We start from the raw sequence: 17,586 nt of genomic DNA, 5'->3' as shown, positions 1-17,586 counted from the left end.
AACAGTACTGGGCTGACAAAAGAGAAGAAAATCCTCTATAAACCTAACTAAAGTAGTCCTATGTTGGCTAAAAACATAAAATAAATAATAATAAATAGGAAACTACGAGCATTTCAGAAACAAATATACCTTGGACGTGTTATTATTGGTAAAGATGAAAAAAAAAATTAAACTTTGAAAATAATTTTTGAAAAATAAGTAATCGCTTTCAATGACAGAAAGATCAGACATTATTTCATCTTTCTTCTTTACTCTTAAACCTGAAAGAACATTTAATTCTGAATAATTTGGTGCATACTGCAATTCACACATGAAGTATTGACACAAAACTTATTCACTGTACACCTAACTGTCATCAATGTCAGGTTCTTCACGGTCCGATGCATGGTGAGCAGCTGTGACTGTGTGAAATCATCACTTTCAACAAAAGAGTTGTGTAAATGAACTGAAAATTCAAGGATATCAGAATCATCTGGCATTGAACATGCATGGTCCAGCCATTAGGAGACAAAAAGGAAGCAAACGTGTGCAGCGAACACACCATGTATCAAAGAAACAAAATAACTAAACTGACAACAAGATCAAATTGTTGTATTCATAACCCAACCAGAAACAGATACAACTTGGAACAACCATAACATAAACAGTCACGCGTAACAGATTTCATTTGTTGAAAATATTTCGTAGGGCTGGTGGATCCATTTGTCGAGTAAAATGCAAAGTCAGTGCTTTAAGTTACTGTCGCGAGCATCTGTTACCATTTAACAGCCACACAAATGACCAAAATCCCTAAATAGGACAGACTCGATGTATTGGGTGAGCTTTCTTGCTATAACCTCTCGCGCCGACAGATTGGCGCGTAGAGTGTACGAGGGTTAAAATACAGTAACGTCAATTGCTGGTTTGTTTCTAATCCTACTTAGACGCAAAACAGCAATTGTTTTATAGATGTTTTGTAGATTTCTCTTTGTGTTTTATTATTCATTAAATGTCTTTGTACTGTTGTACTGTTGGACATGCCCTAATTAGACTATTTTTAAATTAAATTAGTTGTACAGTACTGAGCAGGTGGATGTTTGTTTAAAGAAAATTTCTATGTGGGATTTCTTTGTTCTTGAAATTGTGATTCAATATGGAATAGAAATTAAAGTAATTTGTTGTAAAGAAAGCCACACGGCGAGTACTCACTTCTCAGCGTCGAGGAACGGGATTGACTTCAGAATGGTCCACTTCTCTTCTTGTGCTGCGTAATTGGGCTCCCACACTGAGTACCGACCAAGGTCGAGATCCACAAGGAAGTGACACCGGTCCACATCAAACTGTAACAAAAGTTGAGCAACAGGCTTAATGTGATTTTTGCCAAGATAGGGTGATAACATGGAAGTACACTGAACCATGCTCTAGAGGACAGAGACAGGAAGAGGGAGGCAACAGGGTGCAGCTGCACTCTGTTCGCAGAAAACATTGCAATTGGAAGTACCGTAAGATAGGGTAAAACCAAACAATTTTCAAACTTTTAAATCAAAATAGCATATTGGAATTAGTCCAAAAATATAGAGTACTGTAGTTTGTTGCCCATCATTCACTTTTCTCTGCCATTTTGGATTTGGCATGTGATCAGATTTATAGCATAGGTTAGAGTAAAAACACTCACTCATATACTTCCCCTTTCTAATGGTTTTAGACCATATTAAACGTAAGAAACTTCATCTTATTTTCCATATTGAACTGAGATCACAATAATTTAAAGTCTATCAAGTTCCACCTTTTCAATACTAATACAATGTTGTTGGATGATATTTACAACATTATTTATTATTACAGTACATGTTTCGGTGCTCTATTAAGTCACCATCATCAGCTGATTTAGAAAATGTGAAAAAACTTGGCGATATAAATATTAAACATTAAACAAAATATTGTCATAATCAACTCATACATATACATATTTACAATAGAATATTTACTGATTAAATCCTAAACATCTATTATTGTTATATTAAATTTCCCTAATATGTAACAAGAAAATTCTTGTAAGTCATTAAAAAAAAAAAAAAAAGTAAAAAATTAGAACTCAAAACATGGAAACACCCTGACTACACTAAAGGAGAATGGCAACTGGACCACGTCTGCATGGACAAATACCACCACAAAGAGATCTATAACGTCAAAGTCCTCCGAGGAATAGACACAGGTTCAGATCACTACGTAGTTAAAATTAAAATTAAACTCACTCCCCAGAGGAGACAACAAAAGCAAGCCCTTAAAACTAAAAGAAAAATAGATCCTACCCAGCTAATCAACAACAAAAATTACCAGAAAGCAACTGAAAAAATAAAAATCACAGACAAACTTGAAGACTTAGTACACAACCTTAAACAAATTGCAGAAGACCTAGCTCCAATTAAACCACGTAAAAAACACCAATGGTGGAACAGTGAATGTGATGAAACAGTGGAGAAAAGACATCAGGCATGGCTATTACATCAGTCCCAAAAGACAGAAATATCCTATCAAAAGCTAGTAAAACAGAGAAAAGAAACTACCCAAGTCTTAAGAAGAATAAAAAGACAACATCATAAGGACACCCTGCAGTTAATCGAAGAACAGTTCAGTAAAACTAAATCAAGGGACTACTACAAAACCTTCAGAAAGCAGCTCCAAAAATATGAACCCCCGACCCTACTGATGAAGGATGAAGATGGTAAGCTGGCCCATAACAATAAAGACAATGCAGAAATTCTGGCTAAACATTTCAACAAGCTTTTAAATTGTGAGGAACCTACAGAACTCCTTCATTTGGACACCAACACCCCGATAAAAACATCACCAGAAAACATCAATCCCCCCACAATAAACGAAGTCTACCAGGCTCTGAATAAATTAAAAAACTACAAAGCGCCAGGAGAAGATCAGACCTTTGCGGAAATCTGGAAATATGCAGGAAACTCAGCAAAAGTTGCCCTCCATCAACAACTTGTCTCTATCTGGATTAAAGAAGAACTACCAGAACACTGGACAACAGCCCTCATTCATCCTCTGCACAAAAAAGGGGACAAAACCGACCCTAATAACTACAGGGGAATCTCTCTCCTAGATATAACATACAAAATATTTTCAATAATCATCCTTAATAGGATAAGTTTACAACTTGAGAAAGAACTAGGAGAATATCAAGGAGGTTTCAGACCCTGGAGGAGCTGTCCTGATCAGATCATGAGTCTTAAGTTGATAATGGACTATAACAGGAGAAGAAACAGAGATATGGTGATAACATTTGTAGATTTCAAGAAAGCTTATGATTGCATCCATAGAGAATCTCTGTTTAAAATTTTAAGACACCTTGGACTACACCCCAAATTAATAAACATGATAAAATTGACTCTCACCAATACCAAGTCAAAAGTGAAGTTTAGGGGTGAAACATCAGAGATATTTGAAATTAAAACTGGACTACGGCAGGGAGATGGGCTCTCACCACTATTATTTAACTGTGCTCTAGAAATGGTAATGAGGGAATGGTTTAGAAAATGTCCCCCCAAAATAAAGATTGGCCGAAAAATCAAAACAAATTGCCTGGGTTTTGCTGACGATTTAGCATTACTAGCAGTGGACATAAAAGAAGCAAAAACCCAGATATCAGAACTTCAAAACATTGCAAATAAAATTGGCCTCAAAATATCATTTGAAAAAACAGAAATTATGCCCCAAAAACCAACACAGCTAAAAGAAGTCACCATAAATGGTAATAAAATCAAAATAGTAACTCAGTTTAAATATCTTGGAGAAGTAATAACACATAACTTAAATGAAAAAATCTCAATCCAAGTAAGAACAAATAGATTAGCTAAAGCACAAAAATTAACATGGGATATCTACAAAAAGAAATGTCTATCAATAAATACAAAAATAAAACACTACAACACAGTTATAAAACCGGAAGCTACATATGCAGCAGAAACACTCTTTTACCTGAATAAACAATCAAAGACTGACAGACTTCAGAAAATTGAAAGGAGGATTGGAAGAACCTGTATCAACAAAAAATATCAGAAAGATGGACAGTGGCGGTTAATACCTAACAAAGTCGTGTACAAAGAGCTAGAACCCATTACAGATACTATGCGTAAGAGGAGACTGGGATTCTTTGGACATATCATGAGGATGCAGGACTCGAGACTTCTGAAACAACTAGTACAACACAATCTCGTCTCAAAAAATACCACAACAGGATGTAAATGGATCAGAGAAGTAAGAGAGGATCTGAAGGAAATAGGCCTTACAACAGAAGACACCAAAAATAAGATAAAATTGAATACAAAACTCAAGAATACAAACCTCCGCTTTACCCTTACACAAAACAAACCAACAACACGCACATTTTCAACTGAGGAAAGGGCACGAAGATCGGAGCGTCTGAAGAAGTACTGGGAGGACCGCAAAGCCCGAACAATCCCTTCAAAGAGACCTGAACGACGGACTGACTAAAGTGATCCTATGTGGTCATAAAAGAAGAAGAAGAAGAAGAAGAATAGATGTTTAGGATTTAATCAGTAAATATTCTGTTGTAAATATGTATATGTATGAGTTGATTATGACAATATTTTGTTTAATGTTTAATATTTATATCGCCAAGTTTTTTCACATTTTCTAAATCAGCTGATGATGGTGACTTAATAGAGCACCGAAACATGTACTGTAATAATAAATAATGTTGTAAATATCATCCAACAACATTGTATTAGTATTGAAAAGGTGGAACTTGATAGACTTTAAATTATTTAGACCATATGTTGCATAAAACCGATTATCAGTTCATGTTTTTAAAGTTGTAATTCATCATTTAACCATCTCCATTTTCCTGGTGTGGTATAAGAGTGCTCTTCATTTCTGTCTGCACAGGTAGATTCCTTCCTCTTCAACATTACACCATTCGATGACTCTTGCTTGCAGATCTTTTTTTCTTTTTTTCTTTTGCGATAGCCATCTTGTCCTTGGGCTGCCTTGAGGTCACATGCCCTCTACGTCCTTTTCCAACCATTCCCTTACTACTTTCTTTGGATCCATTCTCTTCAAGTGACCAAATCATTTCAATCTTGATGTTGCTAGAGTTTCACAAAGTGATTCCATTTGGACGTCTTTTTGGATAATTACATTTCTGATCTCGAAAACTTGAAGTAACATTCTCCACAAACTCTGTGGCACATGATGGGGATCCTCTGCATCGACACTCCATACTTCAGCTCTGGAGTTGGTTTACCCTTGTTCTCCAGCTTGGACGAATGGCACTCACACAAGACACACAGCTCAACCATACCATGGCACAATCAGATGTACACCTACTTTCAGGCCACCCATACTTAGCCACATACCACCTCCTACTCTGCGGTAGGAAATTGCCCTTGTACGGGAGTACACGACAGTACAGGAAAATCCTCACCTGCCTGTTCACGCAGACATTCCATCCGTCTGTAAAGGAAGGCTTCGTTCTCATGACCCACCCCGGGAAAGTGCAAGGATGTTAGTTGACAACGGGATTTGACATTAATCACTGCTAGAGACAGACATGGCACATTAAAAGGACTTAAGATGCCGTGCATATCGTCCAAGCCACCTGGCTTTCAATTGCCATGCACGATCCGGTCGATTCTTAACCAAATAAGAACTAACACTGTCAGGTGTGCCAATTTCCTGCACAAGCGGAAGAAAATATACTTCTCCAAGTTGTGACTGTGGCGCTGAAAAGCAGAATGTTCATCATGTAGTCCAGGAATGTCCTCTGAGAGCTTTCCCTGGCGATCCAACAGAGTTCCTAGTTTTGACAGAGGGATCAATAGACTACATTTGTGGCCTGGACATTAGTTGGTAATTTTTTTTTAGTGATGTAGCCGTACACTAAGTACATTTCTGATCTTATCTCTTCTTGTTTTCTGAAGCAATGACCGGAGGAATTCCATTCCTGCAGCCTAGTCTGCTATTATCCCTTCTGTTGATGGTGTAAGTTTCCAGGCCATATGTTGTAGGCCTGATACAGAGTCTTCTTAGATGTCAAAGGCTCTTGACTGTCGCAAAAGAGGTTCCTCACTTGGTGATTTTAGCTGAACATCGGCCATCTTGAGTTACAATGCTGCCTTCTTCTAATGTTTGTATGTCCTCCTTGCCAGCTCACTTTCATTGCTACTGTTTTTGTAGGCTAATTGTAGCCACCGGCAGTGCCAATGCACTATGAGAGACTTTGTCCCATTATTAACTGATGCCTGCCTGCTTGGCCTCCACGGTATGCACTAGCCAGCGTCTTGGTAGGTGTGCTAGGTACCAACTGAAGAGCCCAGCCTAGCACACGGGGCGAAACGCTGGCAACCAGGAATGAGTTGGCTGGAAATTTATAATGTCCAATAACGGACCATTTATATTGGTATTATAGGTGTTTTACTCGAGCTATAATCTCATCTGGCACGTCTTTACGTCTCAGACATTCCCATGTGTGTTTACGCGGTATTTGATTGATCATATGCCTTCTCAATATCCAATAATATAACCATTCTATTCTTATCCCAGTATTTTTCAAAGAGCATTCTTTGTTCTTTGTTCCATGTTGTTCTTCCTCAAGTTTAGGTTCAACAAATTTTCTGATTTTTCTCTTCAGGATGGTGTCATATTTTTAACCCATGAAATAGAAGGGTCACGCCTCTATAGTTGCTACACTTCTCTCGGTCACCTTTCTTAAATGATGGAATAATCACTCCTTGCCTCCAGTCACTGGGGATTTCATTTTCTTCCCAAATATTATTTAGTATTCTGTACAACCAAGTGCTTTGATCATGTCCACACTGAACTCATAGACTTGCTGTCTCCACTTCCAGCCAGGTCAAACTTTCTGCGTTATGATTTATAGTGTTTAGAGGGTCATCTTGTATTACAGTTCAGTACGTGATTGAAATATCTAGAGAACTCCTGTTCATTTCTAGTTACCGGTACCTCTCCATTTGGAAGCTCTACCGTGTTTATAGTACTATTATCCTTTCCTTTCTTTTAAACAATGCCATACAGGAGCATCTTGTGTTTGTCTTGACCTGTTCTGTTGGCAAGATCTTCTTTGCATTTCCTTTTTTCATTGTCAACTATACTTTTGACCTGTAATCTTTTTTCGCTGTAAAATGATAGTTGATCTTCGATTTCACTTGGATTTCCTCGCACTCTGGCACGGTACAAAGCTCTTCTTGCGCCCTTTCTAGCTTGACGGCCGCTTTTACATTCTCATTCCACCATACTCTTTCTTTCGATTTTCTTATTTGGCTCTGCCTTCCACATACTCTCTCAGCTGTCTTCACCAATACTCTCCTCAGATCTTCTTTTGGTAACATCTTCCGAACATTTTTTCGAAACATTTCCTTCATCCTTGGTTCAGAAAGTCTCCAAGTTTTTATTTTTGGTGTTCTTTTGTTGTAGACTTTAGGAGGTCTTCTCTTTGTGATACCTGTCTCCAACAGCCCGTGTTCTCCATCCAAATTTTCACTAGGAATTACTTGGACATCATTTAAAATTTTCCAAACTTCTTGGTCGGCGAGTATATAATCAATCACAGTTTCATACTGATTGTCCCAGCTATATCTCATGATCATATGCATGTCCCTTTTCTTGAGCCAAGAGTTACTTACAAACATATTGTTGCTCATACAAAGATCTGTCATCCTATTCCCCATTTCATGAGGACCCAGGGAGGATTCAGAGCCCAGTCTGTCTAATCTAACCTGAGCATTAAAATCTCCCATTACTACCAAATTTTCACAATCCATATGTTCTTCCAAGTTGGACAAGAAGGCTTCTTTTTCTTCATTTGAACATCCTGACTGTGGAGCATAGACCTGGATTATATTATATTTGTCTCCATTCCAATTTACTGACACTTTAATTATTCTATCACTGACAAATTCAATCTGGCTACAAACATCAATATCTTTATGAAGTATAAAGCCCACTGCATTTCTTGACTCCAAGTTATTTCCAGACCAGTATAGTTTATAGTCTAGACGGAGGTGTCTTATTCCTATTAGCTTCCATTTGGTTTCACTCATCCCCATGATAAGAATTTTCCTCCTTTCCATCATATCAACTATTTCTGGAATACCAGGTTTAAATTGCCTGTATACAGTAGTCTCAGTGATCTGGGAAGAAAACAAAATCCCACAAGATTGAAGAAAAGGAATCATCATCCCACTGTTTAAAAAGGGTAACAAGTGGAAATTTGGAAACTCTAGAGGCATAACATTGTTGTCACACACCCTGAAGCTGTTGGAAAAGATCACTGAAATGAGAATTAAGAAGATAGTGAAACCTTTGCTTGAGGAAGAACAACACAGATTCAAGAAAGATTGAAGTACTATGGATATCATTTTTGCTGTAACAATGCTTACAGAAAAGTACTGGGAACATGGAAATAAGTTTGTGATTACATTTTTGGACATTGAAAAGGCCTATGACAGTGTTCCTGAGAACAAGATCTTGGAATGCCTGATTGACAAAGTAAAGATGCTATACCAGAATTGGTACAGCTGTGTTTAGAGAGGCAATGGATGATCAAAATAGTTTGATACAAAGAGAGGTAGCCAACAAGGAAGTGCCCTATCAACACGCTCGTTCTAAATAGTAATGGACAAGATCATACAGTCTATCAAGAAAATGGACAGCAGATCAAATGCCCTGGTATTTGCTGATTATGTGCTGTTATGGGGAGAAACAGAAGCTTAAGTACAGAAAGCTGAGTGGAACAATACGTTCTGTAAATATGAGATGGAGATAAGTAAAACAAAGACTGTAGAAAAGACCATCAACAGGAAAGGAACAAATTCAAACCTCTTTTTGGAAGGAGCAAAACAAGAATCAATTTCTCACACTTTTGGAAGCATAATCAACAAAGACAACACTGCCAATACTCAGCAGGACACAGAAAGCATCAAGTCAGAAATCTACTTTGGGTCTGCAAAATACCACAAACAAAACAAAAAAAGAAAAGCTGTATCACACCTACTTCATGGCGATTCTCACATATGATTTACTCTACTAAACAATGACTACCTCAGAATTCAGGCCACAGAAATTAGATTGGTTAGAACTATGAATCAAACTACTCAAAAGGACAAAGTCTGGAATGAAGTAAACAGGAAGGTAGTTGGCAATGAGGTCCCCATTATGAGAATGAAGAGCGAGAGAACTCCCAAACTTCGACCTTATTGTAAAAGGAAAAAGACCCAGGGGAAGGCCAAGGAAATGCTGGATAGACACAGTGAAATCAGATGTGGAGGAGAGAGAGGTCTCAAATGAGAAGATGTATGCAGGCAAGAAGAGATGGCAAGCGCTTGTACACTACATCCAGGAAACATAAGTTGGAAAATGACGATGACGATGAGACTGAGGAATTCAGGGCTGCGAGCTTTTGTTCACAAAATACAAAGTTAAACAGATTTACACTTTTCACCTTAATAGAACAGTGGAACCTGGTAGAACAAAACTGGACTCTGAAAAATACCAAAATTACAAAACTGTGATGAAATAACCATGATCTGAGTCATTGAAGGGCTTCCAAATACTTCTACATTAAGGGAAAGTACAAAACTGTTGTAAATCCCAAAGAAAGGAGGCACTTTCACTCACATATCTGCTTGGTTCCTCGCGGTTCATGTCATTCATGTGAGGCGGGATGAGAGTTGTCCCGTTGGGCAGCGGGCTGAATGGACGAGGCAGCTGGCCGCGGAACTCGGAACGCAAGAACTGTAGGTGCCAGCTGGAACAAATGTATAAGAGTTGGATTAACCTTGAAGTTTTCCAATCTGTCAAACTAATACAAGATTAGTAAATACTACAAAATACCTGGAAAAAAATACTCCACATTTACCTAACAACTTTTTCAAATAAATCCACTAGAAAAATGACTCAAAACTGCCATGAATGTCACATGGTAAACAAAACAAGACAACTAATCACACATGTTGAAATTGTCTGTTATACATAATATATATAGAGAACTCAATTTAGCCTGTATAACACATTTGAAATAAATATATAAATAATTAAATTTCCCTTTGGAGAAGTCAAATGATCATAATATGTACAGTATGTCTTGCAGTAAAATGTATGCCGCAATTTTACCTAGCAACCATTCAGGCTGTAATGTGAAGTACTGATGGATGGCCATGACATGCAGATCCATGGCCTGAGCAGTTCTCAATCAATCACTACTGATCTGTTTTTAGGGCAGTTGCACAGGTGGCAGATTCCCTATCTTTTTTCCTAGCCTTTTCTTAAATGATTGAAAAGAAATTTGAAATTTACTGACCATCTCCCTTGGTAAGTTATTCCAATCCCTAACCCCCCTTTTTATAAATGAATATTTAACCCAATTTGTCCTCTTGAATTCATACTGTGATCTTTCCTACTTTTAAAGAGAACACTCAAACTTATTTGTCTACTGATGTCATTCCAAGCCATCTCTCCACTGATAGCTTGGAACATACCACTGAAATGAAATGGCGTATGGCTTTTAGTGCCGGGAGTGTCCACGGACAAGTTTGCCAGGTGCAGGTCTTTTGATTTGACGTCTGTAGGCGATCTGCGCGTCGTGATGAGGATGAAATTTTGATGAAGACAACACATACACCCGGCCCCCGTGCCAGGGAAATTAACCAATGATGGTTAAAATTCCCGACCCTGCCGGAAATCGAACCCGGGACCCCTGTGACCAAAGGCCAGCCATGGAGGTGGGCGGAACATACCACTTATTATAAGCTATAAATTGTTCCCTGTCCACTCCTGCCTGCTTCCTCCACCAAGTCAGTGCTTGTTCTCCATCAGACATTAAAGATTTACTTCTTTGCCTGAGGTCCTAAGTAAACTTTAAGACATCATATCATGAGAAGAAGAACAATCCCTTCAAAGAGACCTGAACGACGGACTGACTAAAGTGATCCTATGTGGTCATAAAAGAAGAAGAAGAAGAAGAAGAGAAGTTATTCCTGCAACATTGTATTTGTCTGTTATACATATGTTTTAGTTATCACATAATCTGATAAATTTATGTGGCTGAAGATGGCCACCAAGTGGCTGAAAACTAGTCCCAAGACTTAATATCATGCAACATTTTTGCAACGCAACTCTTTTGTCAGAAATCACCCAGAACAAATCGAGCCGCTTTTCTTTGGATTTTTTTTCCGTTCTTGAATCAACTAATCCTGGTGAGGGTCCCATACACTGGAACCATATTGTAGTTGGGGTCTTACAAGAGACTTATATGCCCTCTCCTTTACATCCTTACTACAATCCCTAAACACCCTCATAACCATGTGCAGAGATCTGTACCCTTTATTTACAATCCCATTTATGTGATTACCCCAATGAAAATCTTTCCTTATATTAATACCTAGGTACTTACAATGATTCCCATAAGGAACTTTCACCCCATCAATGCAGTAATTAAAACTGAGAGGACTTTTCCTATTTGTGAAACTCACAACCTGACTTTTAACCCCATTTATCATCATACCTTTGCCTGCTGTCCATCCCATAACATTATTGAGGTCATTTTGCAGTTGCTCACAATCTTGTAACTTATTTATTGCTCTGTACAGAATAACATCATCTGCAAAAAGCCTTATCTCTGATTTCACTTCTTTACACATATCACTGATATATATATAAGAAAACAAAATGGTCCAATAACACTGCCTTGAGGAATTCCCCTCTTAATTATTATTAGGTAACATCACATCACTTCACATACACTATTTTGTTATAGAAATTTGCAGATGACCCCCAGTTCTATGACATGTTTATGTCAAAAGAAAGATGAGAGCATCTTACATTACGCCATGATGCATCCATATTCTTCACAGATTTCATCACGTTCTCCACGTTCACAACTTAAAACTCACACTTGCACATTCTACAAACATGCAAGTGAGATACTGTGGACAAATTTCTTCTTCTTTGTCGTTTGGGCCTACTGAAGACCACAGGGCTCATATCTCTCGTAACTTGGGACCTCTGTTTTCTCCTCCTCCAATGAACACATGTTGGTTTGTTAGCAGGCCAGCTGAAGAATAAGCGTGCCATTCTATGTGAAGAGGCTACAGTTGTATTGTTCAGTGTGTCAAACGTGAGAACTGCTGTGGGCTGTAGTTCATTTGTCATCATTGTCATTGTGTATATTCTGTGTTTCTATCTGTTTAATATTTTGTAGGTTTAGGATTCATATTTAGTGAGTTTATGATTCATGTTTCATTTTACATCATGATGTAGAGAACTAGTGCTTCAATCGCGGCCAGCGTTACATGGTGTGCTCTCGAGTGATACACTAATTATTCCTTTTATTGGAATCTTTTATATTTCCACCATTCAATACTTAGTGAGATATAATATTAGAGCCGGGCTGAGTGGCTCAGATGGTTGAGGCACTGGCCTTCTGACCCCAACTCGACAGGTCCGATCCTGGCTCAGTGCGATGGTATTTGAAGGTCCTCAAATAAGTCAGCCTCGGGTCGGTAGATTTACTCGCACGTAAAAGAACTCCTGCTGGACTAAATTCTAGCACCTTGGCGTCTCCGAAAACCGCAAAAGTAGTCAGTGGGATGTAAAGCAAATAACATTATTACCGACATAATATTAGAACAGCTTTCAGTTTGTGAGAACTTCTCCAGTTAATGAAATTACTGTTGAGGGCTATAATTTATATATTTATGTACCCAATGAGAATGTCGTAAATATTGTTAATAATAATAATAATAATAATAATAATAATAATAATAATAATGTTATTTGCTTTACGTCCCAAAAACTACTTTTATGGTTATGGTTTTTGGAGGTGCAGATGTGCCAGAATTTAGTCCTGCAAGAGTTCTTTTTTTTAGTGCCAGTAATTCAGCCATACTAGGCTAACGTATCTGAGCACCTTCAAGTATCACCGGACTGAGCCAGGGTTGAACTTGCCGAGATTGGGTCAGAAGGCCACCGCCTCAACCGTCTGAACCACTCAGTCCGGCATCTAAATACTGTACACAAGAGCAAGTTGTAAGACACACATATACTTCCAGACAACCTAAATTTGACCACTTAACCCGTCTATAGATGGTACATGAGTTTCCCAGTTCACTCTTCAGTACCGATTCAATTTCTGGCATGTTCTGCCATCTGTTGGGCATTATGTAGAACTAATTGATCACGGCTTATAGCTTTGGGAAGTAACTTACTAAGCTTTTTGTAGACGCCTGCCATGCTTGTCTGTGATGTAAAAAAGCATGGTGGAACAAGCCAGATGCTCCCGCAGCGATGTTATTTTGGATCAAAGAATCTTTCAGTTATTAACCACAGCAGAAAGTGATGATGAACACGATGATTTTAATGAATTGTTAAACGATTTTGAAAGCAAGAGTGATGAAAATGTTGTGAGAAAGAAACAGAGCCTCCTTCTAAAAGAAGGAAGGAAAACACGGTGAGTTCAAAAGCTATTTCATCACTATTTTTGTGGTGGACAGATGACTTTTATCGACCAGACTTTCAAGTAACTGTGACAGACTCGGGGAGCCAAGTAGTGTTTGATCATAACCCCAAAATCATTCACTTTTCTATCAGTGGAGTTGGTGCAGCTGGTTGTTGATGAAACAAATCGTTATCACGAACAACTGGTGGAAAAAATAGAGCTGTCACTTCATTCCAGGTTTAGAAAGTATTTAAAAATATTAACTTATGTACTTGTAAGGAGTTACATGTATTAGTTGCCTAAAGATTTTAGGAAATAATTTTATTTTGTGCTCTTTATTTTATATAAAGATGATGTACACGTGTTCACAAAAAATGAAATCTTTTCTCTCAAAATAATATTCAAGATATTTTTAGGATTTTACATTTATATTTATAAAGAACCAACATTTATAAACATTTTAAGCTAATCACCCCACTGGTAAGTTAAAAATTGAAGCTTCTACAATTTTTTTTAAAAATACGAATGAAAAAACTCAGCACTGAGGTACCAGACAGTCAACTGGTAACTCAGCACTTAACAAGGTTAAATCTGTGCTCATAAAATCGTACAAAGAATGGGTACTTCATCTAGTCTGTAATAATAAGTACCGTTTTCGTATTGCCGCAGTACATGTAAGAAAACTGTATAAACTACAGGAAATCTGTAGTGGTTGGCATCTCTAAAAAAGCAATTTTCCCATTCACATATTTCTGATGATAATGAAGGTAGGAACATTTTTGACATCTTCTACTTCATCTCCAAACTTATATCTTAAATTAAGAGGGGGAGGACTGGTCAGAGTCACTTACTTGTTTGCAGGTAGGAAGAAGGTGGACGGGAACCGATACCAATCTTTGCCCATGCACACGTTGATCTGCATGTCAGGTGGCAGGTTGCGCTCCACATTCAGGTTGTTCAGCTCCATGAAGAGGTCGAACGGAGCGTGGTAACCTAGAGAAAACAACAAAACAGTACAGTATAGTACAGTTCTAACAATTTCCTCGTTAACATCCGGCACCCTTTAGAAATTCTTGTGGAGCCAGCGGTCGGAACAGCTTAACATGCCAGTTGTCGGTGGCTCATGAGATATTGTTCCCACTATGGCAAACTAGCGAAAGTGAAACACTAGGGAATCTGTAGTTCTGAAGTTTTCATCTAGATTTTATTATTTATAGAATGTCTACCCTCTGACAAAGTCTCACATTTGCAGCTCCTTCTGCACGGCTAACACGTAAAACCAACCATCATGAAATATAAAAATTGATTTGACATAAGTAATCACAACCACTTTCAGCTCTCTTAATTTTTTGACAATTTGCAGATTCGTTGGTTTGCCAGAGGAGGGATGATATGTTAATCTGACAAATGAATACACATACATTTTGCAACAATATTTTCTTCAAATCGTTATTGATCAAGGTAAAGCAACGTGATTGTTTGCTAGTGTGACTGATGGAAGATTTTACTGCTCAAAGCTGATAATATACAAGAAATGTTAACACATGTTACTCAGGTACTACCTGTGACTGTCTGGCCGAGGGTCTGGCGGCCAGTACCAAACTAGGCAAACTAAGGGAGAACCAACAGCTGCAGGCAAAGGACGAGTTCTCCCTTAGTAGGTTTGATTAAACCTGTGTGTACGAAATGACATAAAAATTTATGACAATGCTGCTGCCTTGTGATTGTACAGAGGAAGTTTACATTGATGGAAAAACCTCAGCTTGTGTTAGGCTCAGCAAGTCAGCAGGGGGAGGGAATTGTCAAGAAAAACTACCTGAAGACTGGACTAAAGGAGTCTTCATGCCCCTAATTAAGAAAGAAGATAGACAGAAACCCTGCAACTACATGCGCATCAATCTTCTATCTCATGGACTAAAAAATATTGGAACGAATCATAGAAAAGAGATTAAGAACCATAATTGAACCACAGCTTGAAGAGAAGTATGGTTTTAGAAGGAATATGGCAACAGCAGATCTGATATATTCTGTAAGGATGATCATAGAGAAACACTGAAAAAAAGGAAAAATATGTCATCTTTATTTTCCTAGATACTGAGAAGGCTTATAACACTGTATAGAGACAAGAAATTTGGAAATTCATTGAGAATAGATTTCTACCATGTGCTTTAATCAATAACGTCAAAATACTGTATGAACGTTGCCAGAGTTGTGTCCAAATAGAGCATGGATATTCGGAATGGTTTGAGACAAGGCAGCGCACTATTGCCACTTTTATTCATCATTCTAATGGATGAAATAATGAAAATAGTTAAGAGACTCAACTACTAGTTTGAGTTTAAAGCTCTTGATATGGGATGAGAGCGAGGCTGAAGTACAACAGAAGCTCAATGACTGGAATGCTATATTCAATACAAGATATTAGAATCATTCCGTATTGACGGTTTTCACTTTAGAAAGGTAAAAAAAATGTGTGTATCCTCCTAATTCAATACATCATATATTCCATCATTAGACGGAGTAAACAAATTTTAAACATGTTCCGGCTCGGCTGAGCCATCTCCAGCGAAAAATGAGGGGGGTTGAAATAATTTACATAATAAAAGTTAAAAAATGCAAAAAAAACATACTGAAGTAACAAATGAAAAAACAAAAGAGAGCCTAGACAGAAACAAAATTAGCACAGGCTTTTCGCCTGCACGTTATATCAGGCTTGGTTTCTCCAATTTTTTCGCTCCCACTCCCCTCCTAGCCAATTTGGGTTTCTACAAAGACAGATTTTCTGCCTGAATTTTCGACAGTGATTTCAACCTGTTTTTGTTATTGTTACAAAACCAATATTTTGTAAACTATGAGGTCCGCAACCTCACCATGTGCACCTATTGTTCATTTCCATGTATTTTTTGTTTTTCATTTTTCTTAGGTTAACACAGTTTTTAGTTTCAATTATTATTTTTGTATTAACACCTGTTTCACTGAATTTTGTCACAGTGAGTTGTTTTTTGCTCCAAATAATGATGTAAATATTGTACTTTCTGTGCAAGTACAAGGCATCTAAAATGCATACAGAGCAGTAATCCAATGAACAAAACACTTGCACAGGGGAGTCAGCATAGATTTCTCCTTGTCTTTGAATCATTTTTCTTTTTTTAAATTTCATAGTGTGAGGTTATGTTTGCCAGTGTTTTAACCAAGTGCATTATTTGAATACTGAAAATGCACCTTGTTGGATGGGTACAGTTTGAAAACAGTTGTTTTATTTCCATGGCATTTGAAAGATTTAAACTGTGAACCAAGGTTAATTGCATGCAGTAACAGGTCTTAGAATATTTTGTGACGCAGCAAGGGTTGGCATTTCTGAATTACGAGTAGGCGGTTAATTCAAATTCATGTAATTCGAAGTCCGATTTTTGCGTCCCAATGACTTTGAATTAACGAGGTTTTACTGTACAGTGAAGAAACCTTCATCCAAATCCACAGAAATATCAGCAAAATACAAGCCATGGAAATGAAATTCTTAGGAACTATGATTCAGAAAATGAAGAGGGACAAAATAAGAAATGATGACATACGCCATCTTGTCCAAGTGAAAAAAAACCCACCTCTTTGCGAGATCTGTGTTGAAGCCAGGATGAAATGGTTTGGTCATCTCAAAACAATGGACTCGGAAAGAACAGCTAGAGCAGAGGTGCTCATACTGGGCATAAGAAGGTCGATCAAATATGAACAGGATATTTGTTCCTGAACATCAACAGCTGGTAGGACTGCTATGTTTAGGCGGGACCGTTAGGAGTGGGGAGTGCATGCTGTTAGATATTTCCCGCCGTTTCGTCAGTAACACCCACGATGTCGGAGCAACAGGTGCACCCCTCCACTGCGTAAAGCATAATTATAAAATTTCTTGCTCGTGAAGGAGTTACAGCGGCGGAAATTTGCCAGAGAATGACTGCACAGTTTAGTGATCAAACATTGTCAAGGACGCGTGTGTGTAAGGAGTGGCGGAGGAAAGGGCAGGCAGCACCAGTGAAAGCCACGACTCGACTGTCAGCTGGCAAGGTTTGCGCAACCTTTTTTTTTCCAATCAGCAAGCCATTTTGCTGATTGATTTTCTGCATGAG

General features: G+C 38.0%; 1 protein-coding gene across 1 annotated transcript in view; it reads right to left on the bottom strand.

Moving 5' to 3' along the window:
* The window catches only part of Alg9 (alpha-1,2-mannosyltransferase Alg9), a 121,884-nt gene that overhangs the window by 22,733 nt on the left and 81,565 nt on the right, over positions 1-17,586 (bottom strand). Inside the window, exons 10-12 of the mRNA XM_068230367.1 lie at positions 14,320-14,461; positions 9,652-9,781; positions 1,189-1,319 (exon numbers count right to left, since the gene is read on the bottom strand). Coding sequence (XP_068086468.1) covers positions 1,189-1,319; positions 9,652-9,781; positions 14,320-14,461 — 403 coding nt within the window. The remainder of the gene's footprint in view (positions 1-1,188; positions 1,320-9,651; positions 9,782-14,319; positions 14,462-17,586) is intronic.

Source organism: Anabrus simplex, chromosome 14 (assembly GCF_040414725.1).
Source record: "Anabrus simplex isolate iqAnaSimp1 chromosome 14, ASM4041472v1, whole genome shotgun sequence".
In the NCBI taxonomy this organism is placed as follows: Eukaryota; Metazoa; Arthropoda; class Insecta; order Orthoptera; family Tettigoniidae; genus Anabrus; species Anabrus simplex.
This window is presented reverse-complemented; position numbering and strand designations above follow the sequence as displayed.